The sequence below is a fragment of the Carcharodon carcharias genome, chromosome 26 (genome assembly GCF_017639515.1).
Source record: "Carcharodon carcharias isolate sCarCar2 chromosome 26, sCarCar2.pri, whole genome shotgun sequence".
NCBI lineage: Eukaryota > Metazoa > Chordata > Chondrichthyes > Lamniformes > Lamnidae > Carcharodon > Carcharodon carcharias.
The window spans coordinates 44,115,399-44,140,588 of NC_054492.1; the positions used below are offsets into that span (position 1 = coordinate 44,115,399).

The 25,190-nt window shown below is 44.2% G+C and overlaps 1 protein-coding gene across 1 annotated transcript in view; it reads left to right on the forward strand.

Moving 5' to 3' along the window:
• LOC121269773 (guanine nucleotide-binding protein subunit beta-5) overlaps positions 1-25,190 on the forward strand; it is a 222,156-nt gene that overhangs the window by 177,826 nt on the left and 19,140 nt on the right. Inside the window, exons 6-8 of the mRNA XM_041174680.1 lie at positions 9,691-9,834; positions 23,919-24,010; positions 25,039-25,087. Coding sequence (XP_041030614.1) covers positions 9,691-9,834; positions 23,919-24,010; positions 25,039-25,087 — 285 coding nt within the window. The remainder of the gene's footprint in view (positions 1-9,690; positions 9,835-23,918; positions 24,011-25,038; positions 25,088-25,190) is intronic.

Below are 25,190 nucleotides of genomic sequence, written 5' to 3' on the forward strand. Positions count from 1 at the left end.
TTTAATCCTCACTCCCTTTACAGTGCACTTGGGATTGGTCTTGCTCTGGTCTGTAGCCCTTGGATTGACCAGAATTAAACACCATACCAAGAATTGGATTTGTGCGATGCATTGTATAATTCCAACATGTTCTTGATAATTCAAAGTCACTTCACTTGACTTATTGGACAATTCAAACTTGAACTGCACCACTGAACCTTGAATGAAGTTTTCTCACCCATTAATTCATGTGACACTTTAGTGCAAAAAATGGCTCTTGAAATATCTGGAGCAGATGGTGCTCTATTCTTCTCACTATATACCCCAGCAGCCTGATTGTTTTTTTAATAACTTCCCACCATTGTCCAAACATGGGAAGTGAAGGGTCACCATCTACTTCCGAGTCTCATTCCAAACTTCTTCCTGCCAGCTCACATCCATTTATTGGTTCAGAATTTGCTGGAGTGGAGTATCTTGCAGCATGCCTTATTAGTTAGAATTTTTCTCTCACTGTTCAGCTCAAAGATTTTGCCCAACAAGTTACTGGAAGTGGAAGTTGCTAACAACACATTGGTGAACAAAGGGACCAACCGTCAATCTCCTTAACCAATGAGATATCAGGATTGAGAAAGCAGTAGAGGAAGGCAGAAGGAAATAGCATGAATGAGGTACCAAAAGGAAAACAAAGAGAGGGAAAAAGAGATCGAATTTTAAGGGAGAGGGTTAAAAAAAGGTAGAAAGGAAAAGTAAGAAAAAATGAATATTTTAAAAAACCTCTGTGAACAATTTATTACCTGTAGGTAATGCCACCTTTTCTGGGTTGGAGAAATTAAGTAGTATTGTAGGAACATAAATCTCTACATTAAAAGGTAGTTTTGCTGTCAAGGGGATCTCCAGGTATGCAGCAGCAGTGAAGTCAGCAAGCAGGGTAAGCAGCCAATCACATTGAAGTATTCTCACCGACAGGAAGTCAGGAACCTGAAAGCACTGAATCCCTTCACTTCTAATTTTAAATTTTCAGTTGGTGAATAAAGATAAACTCACTTTCAAAAAATTATCTTAAAAAATGTGGATTATTTAGTCATATTGGAGAATTCAGATCACAGAAGTATAAAATTAACTTTTCTGGATTAGCGAGGGTATTTGGCAGGAATTATTAAGGTAGTGTGCTGTTAAAAACTCAGTTAGACCTCATGCAACAAGTTAACTTTTTCAAGGGTTTTTACAACAAAACTAACAGGGTAAAAGTGAAGGTTTGCATCAGCTCACAGATTGCTTAGGGATTGCATGGTGGGAGTCAACAGCCCACCTCTGGAAGAGGGTAGAATTACTGACAGCAACCTTTGGATTTCCACGTTATTCTCTGCATGTGCGGACTCCAGAATTGGCTGTCATGTTTCCTACTTCACAACAGTGACTACTCTTTGAAAGTATTTAATAGGCTGCAGAATACTTTGGGATGTCCTGAGATCATGAAAAATAGTATATAAATGCAAATTTTTTCTTTCATGTGGTACCTGTAGTCATTGGACTCGGATTTTGGCAATTTTCACCTGGTTTTAGTATGTTTTATCTCTGGCTGACTGAGAGATTGACAGCGTTGTTCAAAACCCTGAAGGAGGAGGGACATCAGATAATTAATTTACCTTTTCCATCCTGGTTCTCTTTCTAAAAAATCTGTTTTAAAACGTGGGAGTCTGAGGGAAAGGTTTTTTTCTTGCTGGTAGGTAGTTTGAGGGGATCTATGGCAGGGGAAATAAAGCAGGATGTCTTTGATGGTCTTGTTATAAACAGTAAACATTATCCACTCTAGCAGGAAGAATAGAAAAACAGTACACTATTTAAATGGGGAGAGAATTCTGAACTCTGTGGTACAAAAGGATCTCAGTGTCCTGGCACATGAATCATAAAAAGTTGGTATGCAGGTACAGCAAGTGATTAGGAAGGCAAATGGAATGTTAGCATTTATTGCGAGGGGAATGGAGTAGAAAAATAGAGAAGTTTTACTGCAGCTGTACAGGCCTTGGTGGGACCACATCTGGATTACTGTGTACAGTTTTGGCCTCTTTATTTGAAAAAGGACATAATTGTGTTAAAAACGGTTCAGAGAAGGTTCATTGACTCATTCCTAGGATGAGGGGCTTATCTTATGAAAAAAGTTTGAACAGATTGGGCCTATACCCACTGGAGTTTAGAAGAATGAGAGGTGATCTTATTGAAATGTATAACATCCTGAGGGATGTTGTTAGGGTGGATACCAGGATAATGTTTCCTCTTCTGGAGGAGACCAGAACTAGAGGACACAGTCTAAGAGTAAGAGGTCTCCCTTTTAAGAAGGAGATGAGACAATTTATTTTTGCTGTCAATTTCTCTACCCCAGAAAGCAATGGAGTCTGTATAATTGAATTTATTCAAGGCTGAGTTAGGTAAATTTTTGATAGACAAGGGTGCCAAGGGTTGTGGGGGAACAGACAGGAAAGTGGAGTAGAAACCACAACCAGATCAATTGTGATCTTATCAAATGGCAGAACAGATTAAAGGGCTGAATGGCCTACTTCTCTTCCAAAGTCCTATGTTCTGATAATGGCACCACTAGCATGTTTTTGAACACAGCCCTTTTGCAGTCCCAAGGCAACTTTGTTTGATGTCTACTTAGCTGAAATTGGCAGGCAAAATGGTGGGAGAACAGAGAGAGAGAGATTAACATATGAACCAACAAATTAGGAGTCGGCCATTCAGCCACTTCAGTCTGCTCTGCCTTTTGATAAGATCATGGTTCATCTAATTGTTGCCTCAACTCTACATTCCTGTACCGTTTGACCCACTTGTCAAGAATCTATCTAACTCAACCTTAAAAATATCCAATGACCCAGCCTGCACTGCTTTTTGGGTAAGAGAATTCCCCCTGAGAGAAAATATCTCTCTTCATCCCAAAATTAAATGGGAGACCCCTTATTTTTAAACTGCGTCCCTTAGTTCACGCCCCCCTCAGCATCTTACGTTTCAATAAGAAAAGTTGATGAGAGTGTGAGAAAATGGAGTGGTAAGAGGGAGATAAAAACACAAAGGGTAGAATTTAGCCCTTGTCAGGCAGGCTGATCGGGAAGCCGGCCACCGCCCGCGATCAAGGCCAGAAGGTGATTTCACGCGGGTGGGTGGGTCCTGTGAGGGTGTGGGGGGTGGGGGGGGGGGGGGGGTGCAGGGTGAGTGAGGTGAGTGCGAACTTTGCACCTGCACGCCCCACACTCGCCCTGAGGCACGGAGCTGCCTCACGGAGATGAGTTTTTAGAGAAAAAAAATCAAGAATTGAAAACCATGATAAAACAAGTCCCTTCATGTGTCTGTGTCATTTGAGCAGGGACATGTTATTCATTACATTTGAAAACTTTTATGTTTATTTTCCTTTGGAAGCTTTCCAACAAAAAAAACCCGTAAAGGCCACTTGGCCCTTTTCGCCTGCCCCTGTCCACGGTAAGGTTGGATGGGCAGTGAAAAATTTAACTGTAATTGATTTGTTTAATGGTCGGCGGGTGTGCTGCCGATTCCCGCCTGCGCCCACCCACCCGACTATCGTGCGACTGGCGCGTTGATGTCGGGACTTTCGCCCAATCTCAACCCGCGTCATTTCACGCTCGAGTGGGTCAGGCGCGTGCCCGCCCAGGTGGAAATTCTGCCCAAAGTGAAAGGCGATGGTAGGAAAGGGAGAGCGTGTGAGAGAAATAGAAACAAATGCATAAAAAAGCAAAACACTGCAGATGTTGGAAATACTCAGCGGGTCTGGTAGCATCTGTGGGGAGAGAAACAGAGTTAATTTTTCAGGACTGTGACCTTTCATTTGAACTCAAAGTCAGAGACAGATAAATGTTGTGTGTGAATAGGGGCTTGAATATCAGTACCATTGTTAGTTGGATTATTAGACTTTGGAATTTATAACCAAGTGTGGCTATTGAAGCTGAATCAGTCACAACATTTCTGGGGCAGTTATAAAATTATTTTTAAAGTGCACAGGATAGAGCAGAACATTTTAATTTGAATGGATAACTTTGATTGGGAGCTTGCACCAGCACTGACATAACGGGCCAAATGGCCTTGCTTTTTTAATGTGAGTTTGTCTGTTTGCAGGTCAGACTAGTCACAATTAAGAACAAGAATTTTCCCTAATCAGTTATACTGCCTGCAACACTTATCCATTATGTTTATTAACGCATGAATATTGATGGTGAACAGAAAAAGTATTCAAGATGAGATGTGACTACTGTTAGAAGAATAGTAAGTGGGGAACTGTACAGTGACCAATTCTACTCATAAAAAAGACCTTTGAATAATTCTGGTGACTTAATCACTCATGAATCATCATCCTACAATACTCTGTATTTTAGTTTCCCACTGAGTATTCTACATATCTCTTCTAATACATTAACTGAAAGCATTATAAAATATTTATATTTGCGTGTGTTTACTGTGGGACATGATCATTGCTTCTGTGAAATTACTAACTCAGTTTAACTCATCCTTTTGATACAGTCCAACCTTCTTTAGGAAACATTTCTAGCCTTGTCTTGTGGTTCCGGTTATATATTAGTGGCTCTGAAACCAGTTACCATAGTAGCGGCTAAAAGTGCAGGATGTACCCAGAGGCCTCTGCTGTGCTTGACTGTGGCACAAAACAGTTGGAGTTTGATTAATCAACCCTACGGATTTAGAAAAACAATCTTGCTGCGTTGTTATATAAATGACATGTTGAAAAATGGTCCAAAGTAAAAGACTTTCATCCAAAAATATGTCTAATATAAAGGAATTAAATAAAGTAAGTCTAAAAACATGTCAAAAAATATTCATATTTATTGTGGAGACATAACCCCATGCATCTTACGTGTGGATTTTGATCTATGATAAATCAGAGAGAAGAGGGAAAATAGAAGATAGTGATTTATTACAGTAGGGTTGTCAATATTGAGTATATAGCTTAGTTTAGAAAGCTAGCATTGCAGTTTAGTGAAAGAACACATGCTTTCAAAGATTGTGGTGGGTTTACTCACATTAATGAAATTTAAAACAGAACTTGCAACTCATGAAATCTCTTTGCTGTGTTTCTTGAATGCAACAGTAAACTCAGACCCACCTGCTCATTTCATTGGTTCGTATAGACTTTCAAGTTCCAGTGGCACCAAAACACAGCCCTCCAATGTTCTGATCACCATTGCTCCCAACATCACCAACAGCATACAATCATCACACTCACTGTTTTAGGTTATTGCTGCACAGGAATTGGCTGTATTGCTTGCATAACAACAGTCACTGCAGTGCATGAAATATGTTGGACATTTCTGAGGTATAACAAGGCGGTACAAAAATTCAAGTCTTGGAAGATTTTCTTGAAGCCTTCCACATCATTCATCTTTTTGATGCTGATGATGAGATTTTGTTTTTATTTGTTCATGGAATGTGAACTTCACTGACAAGACCAGCATTTGTTGCCCATTCCTAATTGCCCTTGAGAAGGTGGTAGTTATCCGCCTTGTAGTGATTGGCTTTCTTGAACCACTACGTTCCACGTGGTGTAAGTACAGCCCATTCTAGCTCTTAATCAATAATATTAATAGCACAATACACAGTGTCAAAACGAAAGGAGCCAATCCCCCACACTCTGCTGAGTCCTTGATCTAAGCGGTATGTCTATGAGGAGAATCCCAACATTCAGTCAGGCAAGTGCGGAGAACAAATTATTGGCCTCTTTGATAGACTCAGACCTGGGAGGAGGGTGCCCACTAACCAAACCACCATTCCTGCCACCCGCATCCTCCCTTCAAGGTCAGCTCAAAACAAAAGAAAAACTCTATGTAGGTAAGAATATTTAACCCTGAAGAGTTGAGGAGAGGGAGGACCTCCACAGATATTCACTTCCTCCACCCACAGAACTTAATGGCTGATGAGTGTTACTATTGCAAAGTTAAGTATAAGGCTTATTTCTAATATTTGTATGCTTAAGTAGACAGAAGTCTATTAGAAGAAAGAAAATGGAATGATTTAGCTTCAATCCTAGAAGAGATGATCTGTCAAAGTTAACTGGTAATGAATATTTCTTATTGGTGGCGCTTGTTGCCATTGTAGAGAGAGTGTTTCTAAGTTCACCAACTTTCTAGTGTGTGGTGCATTATAATCCTTTGTCAGCTATTGGGAGACCCCATTGTCACTCCTTATGTTGGTCATGCATTTGGTTTCCTATCTAATATCCCTGGAATGTTGATTTTGACAGAGCCATGTAGCTGTTCGCCACTGTCAGTTCAAGTTTTATAGAGAAAAAGCAGCAAATGAGAGACTTGGATGAATTAGCTAAGAATCTTTGTCAGTGGGAACTGAGTGGTGCAATGGGGATGTACACTGCCCTTCTGGAATTCAAATGCAAGCCCGAATGGTCTCGTTTCTTTCTCTCTGCTTATTTCTAGGGGCTCAATGCCAAATTAGTTTTGACCATCAGTTCAGCTCCTCAGCGTGGAAATGACATGCTAATTCCTGATTTAAAACAAAAATCACAAATGGATTTTTTGGTCCAAATGATATCGTGCTTTGAAGGACCAACCAACCAACGCACTTGTCTCACTAGATGGCACATGTGTACAGGAAATGGCAGTTGTGCACCACACTGTAATATGAAGCAGTTAGAAAGAACTTGCATTTATACAGCACCTTGTCGCGTCTCTGGGGATGTTCTAAATGCATCACTTTTTCTTTGGAAATACAGTCAATGTTGTTACATAAACAGAACTGGTAGATTCATCAAAATTAAATTATTTCATCTGTACATAGGAAAATCCCATCCTTGCAGTATTACTATACATGTTGTTAACCCATTGATATTGTATCCACTTTATTAAAAAAAAAAGCTAGAATTGGGGAATGGATAAGTGTAACAAATGGCTCCATAAATTTAAAGTTTCAAAAAGCAAAGTTGTGTGAAATTCATCGCTGAGATAATAAAGGATGTGTGTGATGGTTGTAAACTATCCTCTTGTCATGCAGTCGTGTCTGCAAGGTCATATTACTTTTAGTTTTCAAAATGTTTCTCTTTTGAACCTCCTCTACTGAAGATCCTGGGGGTCCATTCCCCAAGGACTATTGTCCTTTCTCACTGAAGTGACCTTTCATCATGTCTGCATAAAGAGAAAACATTCACAAGCCATTCAATCATGTGGGTGAGTGAACCTATTCTCTGGGAGCTTAAATTATTGCCTTCAGGGTGTCAGAGAGAAGTGTTCCAGGGTTTTCCTAAGTCAGTTTCAGGTTTTATCTTTTTTTTTGCCTGTCCCAGGCAATTGCACATATTTGGTAATCTTGAAACCATTTGTGGTGGTGGTGGAGTGGGGCGGGGGAAAATGTTGAAAACGTTTGCACTTGTCTGCCCTGATGATTCAGTGAGCTGAGCTTTACAGGCTGGAAGATCCCAGATACAAACCCTGCACGGTACTCAGTCAGATGCTTTCAGTTGAATTTCATGCCTATGGCTGTCAAGTGAGGGCAGGGTTGGCCTTAGTTCTGATGGCTGTCACTTAAAACAGCCTGCGGACACTCGCTGTCAAGGCTAAACACATGAAAAGTAGCCGCCAGAGTGCTGGCTACATGTGAGATCCTTACCCGGAAAGCAGTCCGTTTCAGGAGAGGAGGGGAGCGGGGAAGATGTTTGCAACAGATTTAATGCTCTGTGCTGTAAAACCTGACAACAGCTTCCATTGTCCAGCAGCGAGAGCTTTTGAGACAAGCTGCTGCACGAATGAACTTGCCCACAGGCATCTTAATGAGCCACTGATGCCATAAAATTACACAACACAGAAGGAGATCATTCGGCCTGTCATGCTTGTGCTGGCCCTTTGAAAGAGCTTTTCAATTAGTACCTCTCATTTACTCTTCCCCCCACCCCAGCCCTGTCAGTCTTTTCCTTCGCAGATTCTCTATTGGGAGAGACATTGTCGAATTCTGCCTGAAATTGCCATGGGAGTTTGTATAGCCAGAGAACCCACAAGGAAAATGGTCTAAAAGGCCAATTTTCTGGGAATTTGGTCAAAGTTTCAGAGCTCGGCCAAAAAAAACCTCATAGACATAATGTTCAGAAGGAGATTATCAAATGCGCATCATTGAGACATTTATTCCTTGGTTTAGTTCAATATTTTAAAAAGAAATACCCTTTTGGAAAACATGGTGGTACTGTGAGGTCGGCCTTTGAGGTATGTGCCAGGCTTGATCTCTTGCGAAGAGGAACTATAACCAGGCTTGTGTATTCACTTAAGTGGGATGAAGAGAGCTGCAGAACCCACTCCTAGACCTCCGATCCAGTGGGGCGGTCACAACAGCACAGTTTGGAAGACTGGTGAAGGCTCCGCAGAGTCTTAATCTCTAGCCTGGGGATTCCAGAGGGGTGAGGAAGGAGGTGCCAGATCCAAAGTCATGTAAATAGTTCAAAAACAAATATGATGATAATTGTTGGACATGGTTAACATTGTTGTTAAAAAGTAGATGGTATACTTGGGGGAAGGCGTAGTATAAAGAGTTAACAGAATGCGAATGTATGATGTGAATGAAGGTGTATCACTGACAGCAGCCAATCATGTGCTGGAGACTCTGCACAGCAGACAGAAGATGTCCCTTCCCTGTAACCCACTTTGTACATAATGTAAATAAACAAGTTTTAAGCAAATACCCAAGTCTGGCTTCAATTCCTCTTCACGCGATCAGACCCAGTATGTTCATCAAACATGGTGGGCACATCTCTGCTAAGAGCTGCCTGTCTGCTGTGCAGAGTCTCTAGCACAAGACTGACTGATGTCAGTGATATATCATCATCTACATCAAACATTAGCTTTTCCATTTTGTTATCCCTTTATACTACAGTTAGATACTGACCTTTCTCCTCTGGATGCAAAATTTAAATTCAGTCCATGCTGACAGATACTTTTTAGACATATAGCACCTTTGTGAAATGGATTTGAGCAATCTTATTCCAGTTTATAGTGAGTGTGGCTGCAAGAACTGTCTCTAGGAGTCAGCTGAGGCTCAATGGGTAACACTTTCACCTCTGAGTCAGGAGATTATAGGTTCAAGTCTCACTTCAGTTATGAAGGAGTGCTGCACTGTCAGAGGTGTTGTCTTTCAAATGGGAAGTTAAAATTAGGCTCCACCTGCCTTCTCAAATGGATGTAAACAATCCCAGAGCACACTTTTGGGGAGAACTTCCTTTACTCTTGTTCAGTCTGGGCCAATATTTATCCATCAATCAACATCACTGAAACAGATCACTTGGTCATTATCACATGGCCATTTGTGGGATCCTGCTGTGTGGAAAGCTTTCCTACATTACAACTGTGACTACACTTCAAAAGTATTTCATCGACTGTGAAGTGGTTTGGGAGCTCCTGAATTTGTGGAAGATGACGTATAAATGTAAGACTTTTTAATTTGGCACTAATTGGCAGCCTTACTCGGAAAGACCACAAGATGGCTGTTGTGGAAAATGGAAAAAATGTAATGCTATTGTATAACAGGTGTTTTTCTGAGGCTGAGGAGTGTTATTGGGGAAGTGTTCAAGGTAGTTTTATTCTGTACCTGCCTATGTTATGCCTGCCCTGGGATGCTTGCTGTCAACCCTAACTGCCTGCTTAAAAAACACTCATAGAGGCCATCTTAATGACCTTTTTGTCTTCTTTTCTGAAATCTCCATAGATCCTGACATCAAGCGGCGATGGAACCTGTGCACTTTGGGATGTTGAGAGTGGACAGCTGCTTCAGAGCTTTCACGGGCATGGTGCTGATGTCCTTTGCCTGGACTTGGCCCCATCTGAGACCGGCCATACATTTGTGTCAGGGGTGAGTGTTTTCTCTGGGACAAGTACAAGAACGTAATTGAGACCCCTTTGAAGATATTAGAGTGCAGTGTATAGAGCACAGTGCAGAATGTTAACTTGATGAGTTGTGCACGTGGAACTGATTCTGGATAAGAATGAGGAGTAATTGCAACTGGATCAAAGTGTTTATGTTCTTCATCCAGCAACCATTTCCTTTGATTCTGATAATACCACAGCCAAATGAGTAATTTCCTTCTGCATATAATTACATTATATTCTTAAACACTGGGGTTGGGTGGAGGGGGTGGTGAGGGCTGCTGAATTTGATGGACTCTAGAAACAGGCACGGAGATTGTGATGTGCGATTGAAACAAACCCGTTAGTTACAACTCCCGCAGTGCATCAACTTCATGCTGCCTGCCCTTTTGAATTATTTCAGCATCTAGCCCGTGTAAACCACACTGTTCATTGGCTGGCATCTGTGCAAGCAGCTAATATCACGTGTGGCTAGCTCCACTTAAAATTAACTTTTTAAAGGCTAAGTGCATTTTGGCTGGAGCAGGTGATAGCAGCAATGCGGGAAGTGAATCTGTCCTGGGTAATGTTGAATAAAAGGGGAGAGCACAGGCTTCAAGGTTTTTCGGATGCTGTGTCAGAGGCCTTAGTGGAGGAGAAGGGAAGGAGAGATGTCCTGTATCCACAGGGGGCCAGGAGACCCTCCAGACACACGTTCAGATGGCAGTGGGAGCAGGTCTCAAGCTCCAAGGTTTTGGGTGCAGTGCTGCAACAAGTTGAATGACCTCACGCCAGTGATCAAGGTCAGTGAATAGCATAAGCGACCAGCTTCACCACTAGTCTCACATCCTAATCATTCACCACACCCCAATCACTCGCCTACCAACAATCTCTATGAATTAAGATTCATACCTGACATTCATATACTCCATAACTGCTGCAAACACTTGGCACTCCTGCAAGCCTCACACCCTTACTGTGCACACACACTGTGATCTGTTCAACCACAACAGCCTCATCACCCAGATTGCATGACACTCCCCTCTCTCATGCAGGACAAGGTGGTTCACAACTGGAGGTAGCAGGAGCTAACCAGAGGAGACCGGTGTGCCTGCCTGCTCTATCCCCATGGTGGACCATTTTTGGGGTAACTGTTGCTGAGGCCATGACTAGCGGAGGGGATGTCACCATTGAAGATGACAAAAACCTTCATTACTAATCCTCTTCCTCATCTCTCATCCTTCTGCCTCCCCCTCATCTGTCAATCTCTTCTAATTTACAAGCTGCAGATGTTGTAAGCATGCACCTCCTACTTTCCCACTCCCTGAACTATAATCTTACCCCTGTGCTTTTCTCCTCTCAGATGCTGAAGAAGTGCAACCTGGGACAGACAGTGGAGGAACAGCATGAAGACAGTGATGATGAAGATGCTCTGTCTCACAATTTCATGCTCTCAGCCACCTGCTTGGATACTGATGTGTGCAACTTAGAGGGCAGCATAGAGATAGGATGGACATGTGGTGAGACACCAGGCAAGAATGGCCTGCAGCCACAGCAGGGGGCAAGGATAACACAGGTGCCCACTCGCTGGAGGGTGAGGTCACACACGAGTTACACTGCAGAAGATTTGATTGAGAACTTTGATGGGCAGCCTTCAAAATAAGGCTGATTGGTATGCACAATGAAATGTTTGGTGCATTGAGAAGCCTTCCAGAAGGCCTACATTCTGGATAGATTGTGCAACAAAGCCTCATCTATGTGTAATACCATTAACTGCAACCCCAATTCCTCATTCATCAATACTATTAATTCCTCATTCACCATATTCACCAAGAAGACCCTCAAAGTCAAGGAGCAAGGAAGAGCCCCAGCACCAACTTAGTCCAGGACTTTCTGCAGAGCTTGGAGCCCATCCTGCCAAGGGGTGGTCAACTCTGTCAACACACTTCTGGACCAATCATGATGCAGCATGTGATTGCCAATGTCTCAGCTTCCATTGCAGCACAAGCTGCTTCTGCCAGGGGTCTGAGTTTAGGAGAGGAAGCTCAGACTGCTGTCGTGAAAGTCCAGTTTGCTGCCACGCAAATTGAGACGGCTGCGATTTACAGCCGCTTGCAGAGTGTCACTGCAGTCCACCAAGCTGTCCTGCAACAGGTTACTTGGATCGCTGAGGGCCTGATGCCTTGGGGGTGTGACAGTGACTCCATGGCTCCCTCAGGAAGTCAGCATTCATTATGCCATCGGTGCCACTCCACTGTGCCCTTGCGTTGTTGCCTCTCAGCCATCCACCCAGGCTGCTGCTGCCCATGCTGAGATGTTGCAATCCACCATTGTGCCTTCTAGAGCCAGAACTGCTCAAGGCCACTCTCCAATTTCTTCCTCTGAAACTCAGCAACCTTCCACTAGCCATTGGTGCAGCACTGTGTAGGGCCACAAGGAAGACAAGTACTAAAGGATTTTGCAAAGCAATTAGTTGACTGTTGTACAGAATATGGAGAGATTAGATTTGTAAATTTGGTTTAGAATGTTAATTTTGTGGTGACTTTTATTGCATTGTGGCAAAATGATCGGGTTGGCAATTGCTTCCTAAACAGATATGGCTTCCTCCTCCCTCTTTCAGCGACTTGCCCTGCTCTGCATGGCCTCTGCTGATTCTGTGATGTTGAGTGACAGAGGGAAGGGAAGGTATGGTGCTGTTGGTGAATGGGGAATTGGGGTTACAGTTAATGATATTTCACATGGATGAGGTTTTGATGGACAATCTGGCCAGAAAGGGGCTGTCTAAAGTTGCCTCTTTGCATCCTCTTCTTCATGCTCCTTCTCCAGCGTCTGAACTACTGACCGTTTAGCTGGTGGCAAAGGGCTGTCCCCTCATGGTGACGAGGTTGTGGCATGTGGCAGACTATCATGGATCTTGACACTTGCTCTGCTGAATGCTGCAGGGCTACCACAGAACAGTCCAGGCAGCGGAAGCATTGTTTCAGCAGGCCAGTGGTCTGCTCTATCACATTTTGCAAGGAAGCACAGCTTTCATTGCATCATGCACCTGTGCATGTGTGTGTGTCATATATATATATGTATACACATATATATATAATAAAATATATAGTGTGTACTGTGCACTGGGCAATCATCCAGTGATCAGTATGTAATTCTCATCACCTAGTAGTCATCCTTTCATTCGCTGCAGTGGCTGAAATGCAGCTGGCACAGCAGACTGCCACAGAAAGAAGGTGTAATGACTGCTGCCAGGGTACTGGGCATGATTCTCCATCTATGGTCACACACCAGCTGGACGTTGAGGGAGTGGAATCCCTTTTGTTTCCAGTATAGGGCAGAGTTGACATGCGGTGCTCAGAAAACCTTGTGTCAATAGCATTCTATGGCAAGAGAAGGTGAAATGGCAAAGCTCTCAATGAGTAAAGAGAATCAGTGACCTCCATCACACAACAGTACTGCAAGATGATGCAAATATTTCTGGCCCCAGGCCAGAAGGAACCTGACATAGTTAATCAGCACTATCACCTTCAGAGCCTCTGGAAACGTGGTCCTTGTCTGCTGAGAGGTTGTAGGCTGGGGCAAGTGGCAGATTTCAGTGAGGATGTCCTTACAAAAGCCCAAATAGTTCTTGCATTGTTCCTCGCTGGGGATCAGGTAGGTGGTTGCTTTTTGAACCCTTTGGACAGATGGTTTCCTCCTCCCTCTTTCAGCAGCTTGTCCTGCTCGATGTGGCCTCTGCTGATTCACCAAGTTATGCTGTATTCAAAGGGGGAATGGTACTGCTGCACCCATGTCTGGGTCAAAAAGCACCAGACAAAGCACAGAATCAAAGCAGCGGCCAGAAGAAATCAACTAGCCAATAATCTGTTGATGATCCCTTTAAATAGCATTAGTTGGGGGTGGCGGTAGAATCCTTCCTGCTGTTAACACCTGCTCAGCTGTGCAAGGTTAGGATAAAGCATTCACTGGAGTGTTCAGCTTTAAAATGGCACTGCTGGTGTGAAATTGGTATCGCACACTGTTAAATCTGGCCATTCAGTGCACACCCCCTAATGTCCTCATCAATTTGACACCCAGTGCGCCTCACTGCAGAAGTATGCACAGTTGCCACTTTGGGCACCAGCTGGCACTGTTGGCATCCAAACAACAGCAGCTAGGATTCCAAATTTGCACTGTAAACCCTGGAATATCATCAATGGGCATAACCTGCAAGTTAGACCAAAAATCCACCCATTCTACCAGTCCAGCCGTGCTCAAATTTCATGTAAATCTCATTAGAATACGGACAAAGTTGAAATGGGCAGTAAATCAACATAAACAACTGGGACTCGAGGAACGTGATGAACTCTCACCATAAATTTAATTATGAAAAGTGAACTTAACGATCACTCATGCATACTTAACAATTTGCAATTAAGGAAGCTTTACAATTTTTAATTGATTAATACTGATGCCATAAAAATGTGTTCAATGAAACATCCTCTGAGGGAGCTTCGTTTCTTTATATGAAAAAACAGAAATGAGTCTTTTTCCTGCTGTGACTGAAAATCTGGTCAAAATTTGAAGAGAGCCTCTGAACATTGCCGGTATTAAGTTGTCACTTGGGAACTGGGCCATTACTTTGGACAGAGGTGTACTTGAGTGGAGGGATTAGTTGACAGTTAGAAAACATAAAAGAGATTTGTTCGTTACTGTACTTGTGTCTAAAATTTCACAATCTTTTTGGCTGCGTATTTGATTGCACCCCATGTATCTGGGCGTAAATACGCAGGAAATTCCAGCGTCGAATGGGGGAGAGATTGCTCTACTTGCCAAGTGCAGTGCCAGAGTTCACATGGATTTGTTTGTGAGATATTCCTTTGCAACTCATTTACGTTGCATATTCACAAGTGCAGCACCCATAACGACCAAAGCAGTTCTTCCCAGCTGTGAGGCAGTAGTGTTATTTTAATAGCGAGACGTTACTCCCCATTTTGAAGTAAACTTTGTCATATCTTCAGCGCCATCTTAACAAATGTTGCACCAGACGTTCCATTTAAAGCAGTTTTCAGATTCCACCACGTTTGAACCGACTTGCTTTTCGCACTGTGTGGTTGTCAGTGTCACTGCAGATTCCTGTGTGTAAGTATAAAGACCGGTTCTGCCCAGTCAATGGGAGATGGTATTTTACAGGAAGCACAGCACAGGAAATTGTGGGCTCAGAGTCTGGGATTTTCCAACCGTTCATTCCAATGTTTGGAAAATTACAGACTGTACAACTGAGGTGGAAGGGCAGTAAAAGGACCTAGTAACTGTGACACCATCCCTTTAGCTAGTAGAAGTGACTGAACAAAAGGAAATTGGATGAATACTTGAAAAATAAGCATTAGCAGAGCTGTGGGGAAAGACCTATGGGTGGTTGGGAGCATTGGGGTTAAGTGGTTAGACTTTCAACAAGCCATGACAGGCCATAAGGTAAGATTCTACTTGAGGAGCCACATTAATTATTTCAGGGTGAGACTTCCACATCCCCATCTGGGAGGAAGCCCCACCTTACAGAGCTGCCAGCAAATCTGACTGGGCAGCAGGTCTGTCATCCCAGCAGTGGCTACTGCTGGGACAACAGACAGTCCCTCAAGAAGAAGCCGTGATGGGAGCCCAGACTTCAAGGTAAGTCTGTGGTTTTGGTGAACCTGGATGGCCGACTACAGCAAGGGATACGAGGGTGGGTGGAGCCAGATTTGAGAGGCCGGGGGAGCAGGGGCAGGGTTACAAGGGGGTATGATCTTAGGTCGATGGGCACTGGGAACCCGCCCCCCACCCCACCCCTTGCCTGACAGCAGCCCATGCAGTGAAAGCATCTGCCTTACCCTGCCAAGAGAGAAATAGCAGAGGAGGCAGAATGAGGCCCTTAAGTGGTCATTAATTGGCTACTTAAGGGCTTCAACAGGCCCAAGGGCAAGTGGGTCCCTGACAGCTTCCCTGCTTTCAGTAATATAGGGGACAGCTCAGAGTTGGGTAGGAAGGCCACGCGCTTTATTTTATGAGCCCCTCCCCCTCACCAACCAGCTTTCAAATACCCCAGTGGGGAATGTAAAATCAATGATTCTAAATATCTTACTTTAATCAGTTGGTTTAATGCTTAACTATTGAAATGGTTACAGTTAGAAAACTGGAATGATTTCACTGCATAAAAACTCAGGGCAGAAGTAACATTGACATTAACTTTACTTGTTCCACATTTGTCTCCAGTTTTTCGAGTCAGTTTAATTTGTGCCTAATAGGAACAGCAGCAAAAAAAAAAGGAAACCTGTTCTGCTGTGCCCTTCCATCTGTAATTAACTTTAAATTGTATTTTAGGGACATAATTGGTTCCATTTATAGACGTGCGTCTGCTAGACTGAGTATGTCTGGTGCAACGCAGCACGGTGACCAGTATGAGATTTGTTGATGCTAGAGTGTAATCTCGTATAACAGTTTTGATCATTTTTACCTTTGTTCGCACTAAGAATCCGCACGACCAGAAACAATTTGATGGCTTTGTGGAATCCTGTCGCCAGTCTATATGCAGAAGCAGCAATAGCTGCCCTGCGACCAGGGGCAGGCTGACTAACCCTATATGTAGAAGCAGCGACAGCTGTCTTGTGACAAGGGGTGCAGACTGGCCAACCCAAAAGGGTTGAGGATTTTACAGGATCCTGCTGGGAGAAGGGACCTCCGACAATAATGTAGCCATCCACAGGAAGGGCTACTTAGAAAGTACCTCAATTCCCCATATGACCAGTCTGTCCCCGCTCGTGAGACACTGAAGCGTACAATGCCAGTCAGCTATGATAATTATGATCTGCACTCATTTGATACTTTACTGATAATGTATTATCAAAAAGTCCAAAAGAATTCTAGAGGGATTTTCCCCACGCGCTACCAAGATTTTCAATTTTTAAAATTCCAGTCCAAAATGTTTTCTTAAAAAAAGATTCTCCCCACCCTCAATTGATTGATTCAGGTACTTTCCATCTCTTTGTTATTCACATGGCTGGTGAACTACTGGCCAACATCAAGTGTATTCGTTGAAATGCTGTGGAGCTGTTTTGCTGGTTTTATTATTGGAATGATCTCATCTTTGAGTGCGAATTTTTGCAGGAAGAGAATTAAACGCATTGAAATAAAAAGTGGAACATTTCCTTCCCTTCCAATTCTGTCCTGAAACAGACTAACGTTGTTTATCCAAATAGTGAAACAAAGTAAGGGATACAGATTGAGAATTAGTATCAGAAGTGGGATGTGAGGGGTAGAAGGATTTATTGTTTTCAGAACGTTGTTAGAATAAGGATTGCATTACAGCAAGTAGCTACTGAAGCCACTTCAATCGGGACTTTTTATTATTAATTCTTTCTCAGGATGTGGGTGTCATTGACTAGGCCAGCATTTTTATTGCCAACCCTAATTGCCCTTGAGAAGGTGGTGGTGAGCTGCCTCCTTGAACCGTTGCAGCCCCTGTGGTGTGGGTACAACAGGTGGGGAGAGGGAGTTCCAGGATTTTGACCCAGCAACGGTGAAGGAACAGCAATATATTTCCAAGTCAGGATGGTGAATGGCTTGGAGGGGAACTTGCAGGTGGTGGTGGTCCTATGCATTTGCAGCCCTGCTCCTTCGAGGTGGTAGAGGCCAGGGGTTTGGAAAGTGATGTTGAAGGAGCTTTGGTGAGGGAGTTCGATAAATGCTTGACAGAAGAAACATATTGAAGTGCAGAAGAAAATGTGATTGGGGGACTTGGCTGCTAACATTACCATAGGCCAGAGGGGTCAAATGGTCATCTCCTATGTTAAGATGGGGCATGCCTCTGAAGATGCAGTTCCATGGCATTATAAAGAGGACGTTCTTCCCCTGGTAATCTTTTTTTGTCAAGGAACATGTCCTTGTTTTGGCCATTCCCACGTGTGTGAAGTATAATGAACAATTGCAGGCTCTTGCTTTGACCTCATGGAGCCCTAGCGAAACTGGGAATTGGGGGAAAATTCTCCGCTGGCTGGAGTCATACCTAGCACAAAGGAAGATGGTTGTGGTTGTTGGCAGTCAATCATCTCAGTTCCAGGACATCACTGCAGGAGTTCCTCAGGGAAATGTTCTCAGCCCAACCATCTTCAGCATTTTTTTATTCATTCACAGGATGTGGGCTTCGCTGGCTGGCCCAGCATTTATTGTCCATCCCTAGTTGCCCCTTGAGAAGGTGGTGGTGAGCTGCCTCCTTGAATTGCTGCAGTACATTTGGTGTAGGTACACCCACAGTGCTGTTGGGAAGGAAGTTCCAGGATTTTGACCCAGCGACAGTGAAGGAACTGCGATATATTTCCATGTCAGATGGTGAATGACTTGGAGGGGAACTTCCAGGTGGTGGTGTTCCCATCTATTTGCTGCCCTTGTCCTTCTAGATGGTAGTGGTCGTGGGTTTGAAAGGTGCTGTCAAATGAGCCTTGGTGAATTCCTGCAGTGCATCTTGTAGATGGTACACACTGCTGCAACTATGCGTCAGGGTGAAGGGAGTGAATGTTTGTGGATGTGGTGCCAATCAAGTGGACTGCTTTGTCCTGGACAGTATCAAGCTTCTTGAGTGTTGTGGGAGCTGCAGTTATCCAGGCAAGTGGGGAGCATTCCATCACACTCCTGACTTGTGTCTTGTAGATGGTGGACAGGCTTTGGGGAGTCAGGAGGTGAGTTACTCACTGCAGGATTCCTAGCCTCTGACCTGCTCTTGTAGCCACAGTATTTATATGGCTAGTCCAGTTCAGTTTCTGGTCAATGGTAACCCCCAGGATGTTGATAGTAGGGGTTTCAGTGATGGTAATGACATCGAACATCAAGGGGTGATGGTTGGGTTCTCTCTTTTTGGAGATGGTCACTGTCTGACACTTGTGTGGCATGAATGTTACTTGTGACTTCTCAACCTGCATATTGTCCAGGTCTTGCTGTATTTGGACATGGACTGCTTCAGCATCTGAGGTGTCACAAATGATGCTGAATATCGTGCAATCATCAGCGAACATCCCCATTTCTGACCTTTTTATGGAAAGGAGGTCATTGATGAAGCAGCTGAAGATGGTTGAGATGATGACACTACCCTCAGGACCTCCTGCAGTGATGTCCTGGAGCTGAGATGACTGACCTGCAACAACCACAACCATCTTCCTTTGTGCTAGGTATGACTCCAACTAGTGGAGAGTTTTCCCTCCAATTCCCATTGATTTCAGTTTTGCTAGGGCTCTTTGATGCCACACTCGGTCAAATGCGACCTTGATGTCAAGGGCAGTCACTTTCACCTCACTCAGGAGTTCAGCTCTTTTGTCCACGTTTGAACCAAGACTGTAACGAGGTCAGGAGCTGAGTAGCCCTGGCAGAACCCAAACTGAGCATCAGTGAGCAGGTTATTGCTAAGCAAGTGCCGCTTGATAGCCCTGTTGATGACCCCTTCCATTACTTTATTGATGATGGAGAGTAGACTGAGGGGGTGGTAACTGGCTGGGTTAGATTTGTCCTGATTTTTGTGTACAGGACACACCTGGGCAATTTTCCACATAGCCGGGTAGATGCCAGTGTTGTAGCTGTACTGGAACAGCTTGGCTAGGGGCGCGGCAAGTTCAGGAGCACAGTCTTCAGTACTGTTGCCAAAATACTGTCAGGGCCCATATCCTTTGCAGTATCCAGTGCCTTCAGTTGTTTCTTGACATCATGTGGAGTGAATCGAATTGGCTGAAGACTGACAACTATGATGCTGGGGATCTCCAGAGGAGGCCGAGATGGATTATCCATTCGGCACATCTGGCTGAAGATTGTAGTAAATGCTTCAGCCTTATCTGATGTGCTGGGCTCCTCCATCATTGAGGATGGGGATATTTGTGGAGCCGCCTCCTCCAGTGAGCTGTTTAATTGTCCATCACCATTCACGACTGGATGTGGTAGGACTGCAGTGCTTAGATCTGATCCATTGGTTGTGGGATCGCTTAGCCCTGCCTGTCACTTGCTGCTTATGCTGTTTGGCACACAAGTAGTCCTGTGTTATAGCTTCAGCAGGTTGACACCTCATTTTGAGGTATGCCTGGTGCTGCTCCTGGTATGCTCTCCTGCTCTCTTCATCGAATCAGGATTGATCCCCTGACTTGATGCTAATGGTAGAGTGAGGCATATGGTAGAGTGAGGCATATGGTAGAGTGAGGGATATGGTAGAGTGAGGGATATGGTAGAGTGAGGGATATGGTAGAGTGAGGGATATGGTAGAATGGGGGATATGGTAGAGTGAGGGATATGGTAGAGTGAGGGATATGGTAGAGTGAGGGATATGGTAGAATGGGGGATATGCCAGGCCATGAGGTTACAGATTGTGCTCGAGTAAAATTCTGCTGCTTCTGTGCTCAGTGGGCGCGGTGGGGACTGGGGTGTTTTATTGACCCTCTTAATCACATTTTGGTTTAATATTTGTAAGTTTTCTTTAAATATTTTCTTTGTTTTTGCAGTCTCCCTAATTTAGGGGCTGCTTTTACTTTGTCCCTGATTTTGTTTATTTAGCTTATTTGGTTGACTCAAAAAAGTTAAAATTCTGCTGCTGCTGATGGCCCACAGTGCCACATGGATGCCCAGTCTTGAGTTGCTAGATCTGTTCGAAATCTATCCCATTTAGCATGATGGTAGTGCCACATAACACAATGGAGGGTATCTTGATGTGAAGGTGGGATTTTGTCTCCACAATGACTGTGCGGTGCTCTCTCCTACTGATACTGTCATTGTCAGATGCATCTGCAGCAGGCAGGTTGGTGAGGATGAGGTCAAGTATATTTTTCCCTCTTGTTGGTTCTCTCACCACCTGCTGCAGACCCAGTCTAGTAGCTATGTCATTTAGGACTTGGCCAGCTCAGTCAGTAGTGGTGCTACCGAGCCACTCTTGGTGATGGACATTGAAGACCCCCACTCAGAGTACATTCTGTGCCCTTGCTACCTTCAGTGCTTCCTCCAAATGTGTTCAACATGGAGGAGCACTGATTCATCAGCTGAGGGAGGGTGGGACGTGGTAATCAGAAGAAGGTTTCCTTGTCCATGTTTCCCCTGATGCCATGAGACTTCATGGGGTCCAGAGTCAATGTTGAGGACTCCCAGGGCTGTGCACCACTGTGTCACCTCCTCTGCTGGGTCTGTCCTGCCGGTGGGACAGGACACACCCAGGGATGGTGATGGTGATGATGGTGTCTGGGACATTATTTGTAAGGTGTGATTCTGTGAGGATGACTATGTCAGGTTGTTGCTTGACTAATCTGTGGGACAGCTCTCCCAATTTTAGCACTAGCTCCCAGGTATTAGTACGTTGGGCTTTTCAGAGTCAAAAGGGCTGAAATTGCTGTTGTTGTTTCGATGCTGGGTGGTCCACCCTGTTTCATTCCTTCTTGTGACTTTGTAGCGGCTTGTTACAACTGAGTGGCTCGTTGGACCATTTCAGACGGCATGTAAGAGCCAACTGTTGTGGGTCTGGAGTCACGTGTAGGCCCAGACCAGGTAAGGACGGCTGATTTTCTTCCCTAAAGGACACTAGTGAACCAGATGGGTTTTTACAACGATCAACAATGGTTCCCTGGTCACCATTAGACTTCTAATTCCAGATTTTTATTGACCCTGGGTCTCTGGATTACTAGTCCAGCGACTATACCACTAAGCCATCGCTTCCCCATCAGTTGCTTCATCAATGACCTCCCTTCCATCATAAAGTTAGAAGTAGGGATTTTCGCTGATGATTGCACAATGTTCAGCATCATTCACAACTCCTCAGATACTGAAGCAGTCTATGTCTAAATGCAGCAAGACCTGGACAATATCCAGGTTTGGGCTGACAAGTGGCAAGTAACATTCACGCCACACAAGTGCCAAACAATGACCATCCCAAAAAGAGCAAATCTAACAATCGCCTCTTGACATTCAATGGCATTACCATCGCTGAATCCTCCACTATCAACATCCTGGGGGTTACCATTGACCAGAAACTGAACTGGACCTGCCTTGTAAATACTGTGGCTACAAGAGCAGGTTAGAGGCTAGGAATTCTGCGGCAAGTAACTTATCTCTTGATTCCCCAAAACCTGTCCATTTATAAGGCACAAGTCAGGAGTGTGATGGAATGCTCCCCACTTGCCTGGATGAGTGCAGCTCCCACAATACTAAGAAGCTTGACACAATCCAGGACAAAGCAGCCGGCTTGATTGGCACCCCATTCACAAACATTAACTCCCTCCACCACTGATGCACAGTAGCAGCAGGGTGTACCATCTACAAGATGCACTGCAGGAATTCACAAAGGCTCCTTAGGCAGCACCTTCCAAACCCACGACCACTACCATCTAGAAGGACAAGCAGGAGCATGGGAACACCACCACCTGGAAATTCACCACCAAATCACTCACCATTCTGACATGGAAATATATCGCCGTTCTTTCACTGTCGCTGGGTCGAAATCCTGGAATTTCCTCCCTAACAGCACTGTGGGTGTACCTACACCACATGGACTGCAGCGGTTCAAGAAGGCGGCTCACCACCACCTTCTCAAGGGCAATTAGGGATGGGCAATAAATGCTGGCCCAGCCAGTGATGCCCACATCCCATGAATGAATGAGTAAAATCAGACTGAGTCTAGGGAGCCCTTCTCAGTAACATATTTGTGAGAGCTTAGCTTCATAATGTCAGCAGGGTGGAAATCTAACACAGGAGCAGGCCATTAATCACTTGGCTTTATGCATAACAAATTGAATACTTGCCTTGTTGATGGAAAGGATATGAGTTCTGCTATCCAGAAATAAAATAAAAGAATGTCCCAGCATTAAGCATATCTATCTTGCCAGAGCCAGCTCAACATCACATGTAACAAGGCACCCAACTTATTTCAACGGTTTCCGGGGAGGGGTCAGAACTAAAAGCTAAAGATTTTTTTAAAAAACACAATGGGGGGTGGGGGAGGGAGAGGAGAAATTTTGTACAATCACGATACATGTGTGTTTTGGGCACACTGGGCCCAATTTTAACTGTGCAAGTGGGTAGATTTTGAGTGAGTTAAAAACCTGCCCACAATATTTTAAAACAATAATAAAACATGGTAGGAGAAAGAAGCTATTAAGTTTACTCGTTCCACTGCCTGTTTTCTAACAGAAGAATACATCATTTTTACTTGAGGTTTTTTTTCCTCTCTCCATCTGCTGGCCTAGCGGCCAAGGTAGTTTGGTGGAATCCTGTGGGGTGAGTGGGTGAGGTGGTCTTACTGAGATGGGGATGGTTGGGTGAGGTGGTCTTACTGAGATGGGGATGGTTGGGTGAGGTGGTCTTACTGAGATGGGGATGGTTGGGTGAGGTGGTCTTACTGAGATGGGGGTGGTTGGGTGAGGTGGTCTTACTGAGATGGGGGTGGTTGGGTGAGGTGGTCTTACTGAGATGGGGATGGTTGGGTGAGGTGGTCTTACTGAGATGGGGATGGTTGGGTGAGGTGGTCTTACTGAGATGGGGATGGTTGGGTGAGGTGGTCTTACTGAGATGGGGATGGTTGGGTGAGGTGGTCTTACTGAGATGGGGGTGGTTGGGTGAGGTGGTCTTACTGAGATGGGGGTGGTTGGGTGAGGTGGTCTTACTGAGATGGGGGTGGTTGTGAACATTTTTCCCAAGCAGGTCAAGCTCCCTCAACACAAATTGATGATTTGACAAGTCAGAAGGAATATGACCTAACATAATTAAAATGGGGGATGCTCGGGAGCTACCAGCATTTGTACAACTCTCTCCCTTTATAGCATTTCACGTTACAGTCTATCCCTATTAATTCAGCCAAGAAATGAAATGACCCACCAGTTTGAACAAAGCAACTTAATTATAACAGTCTTGTTCATTTTTGTGCCCTAAAGGTTGAAATTATGGTTAATTCCAATACGTGACTTTGAATTAGCAGCGTAAGAATATGCATGGTCCTTCTTATTACTGTTTATCCCCTACAACTTACCTATGTATTGGAAGTGGTTCATAGTCATTAAAGTCAATTAAATACTGTTCAGGTCAATTCATGTTCTTGTCTTATTTATTCTTCTTCTTATTTACTCACAGGGCTGTGATAGGAAAGCAATGGTTTGGGACATGCGCTCTGGTCAGTGTATCCAGTCCTTTGAGACTCATGAGTCTGATATAAACAGTGTTAGGTTAGTGCATTTAATGATTTATTCTGTAAAAGTCTTATTTCAGGCCTGCAACTGCATGGCCTATTGAGAATCACAGAACTATAGAAATGTTGTGGCACAGAGAGAGGCCATTCAGCCCATCGTGTCTGCACCAGCCGAAACAGGGGAAAGAAAACTAGCCGCCTATTCTAATCCCGCCCTCCAGCACCTGGTCCATGTCCTTGCAGGTTACAACATTTCAGGTGCTGATCCAGGTACCCTTTAAATGAGTTGAGGGTCTCTGCCTCCACCACTGAACCAGGCAGCGAATTCCGGACACCCACCATCCTCTGGATGAAGAAGATTTTCTTCACGTCCCTCTCGAATAGAATAATGTAACACAAAGTACTGAATATCTGACAGCCCAGCATTCCCTTAGTACTACTCCTACAATAATGCAGCACTCCCTTAATGCTGCCTTACTGACAGTGCAGTGCTCTCTTACTACTGATACTCTGACAGTACAGTGCATCCTCAATCTTGTCCCTGACAGTGCAGCATTCCCTTGGTACTGCCCTCTGACAGTGTACCACTCCCTCCAAAGTGACCCTATGACAGTGCTGCACTCCCTCATTGCTGACCCTCAGACAGTGCAGCATTCCATCAATACTGAACTTCCAATAATTCTGTGCTCCCTCAGTACTGAACTTCGAACAGTTCAGTGCTCCTTCAGTGCAGACCCTCTGAAAGTAAAGCACTCCTTCAGTACTGGCCCGCTGACAGTGCAGTGCTCCCTCAGTACTTCCCCTCCGACAATGCAGCACTCCTTCAATACTGAACTAGCTTTCTCTTTTAACAAACTGAATCATTTGTGACTGCCACAAGTGTACCACATTCAGACCTGAGAAAACCTCAATATGTGTGTGCCATGTATGAAATAATTATGTACTGCTTATGGTTATACTTTTAACATTGAAGCTCTAGTCACATAGCTAGAATATGCAACATTCTGGTTTACAGTATTAAACTATGTTTCAAACATGATACTGAAGTACCTTCTCTCACAACAGGTATTTCCCCAGTGGTGATGCTTTTGCCTCTGGGTCAGATGATGCCACGGTAAGTCAATTTTAATCACAGGTCGTATAATATTTCCTTTGTGTGTCGTACAAAAGAGCTTTGTTTTGTCAAAAAAGTTCCTGACAAACGTGATATGATCAAC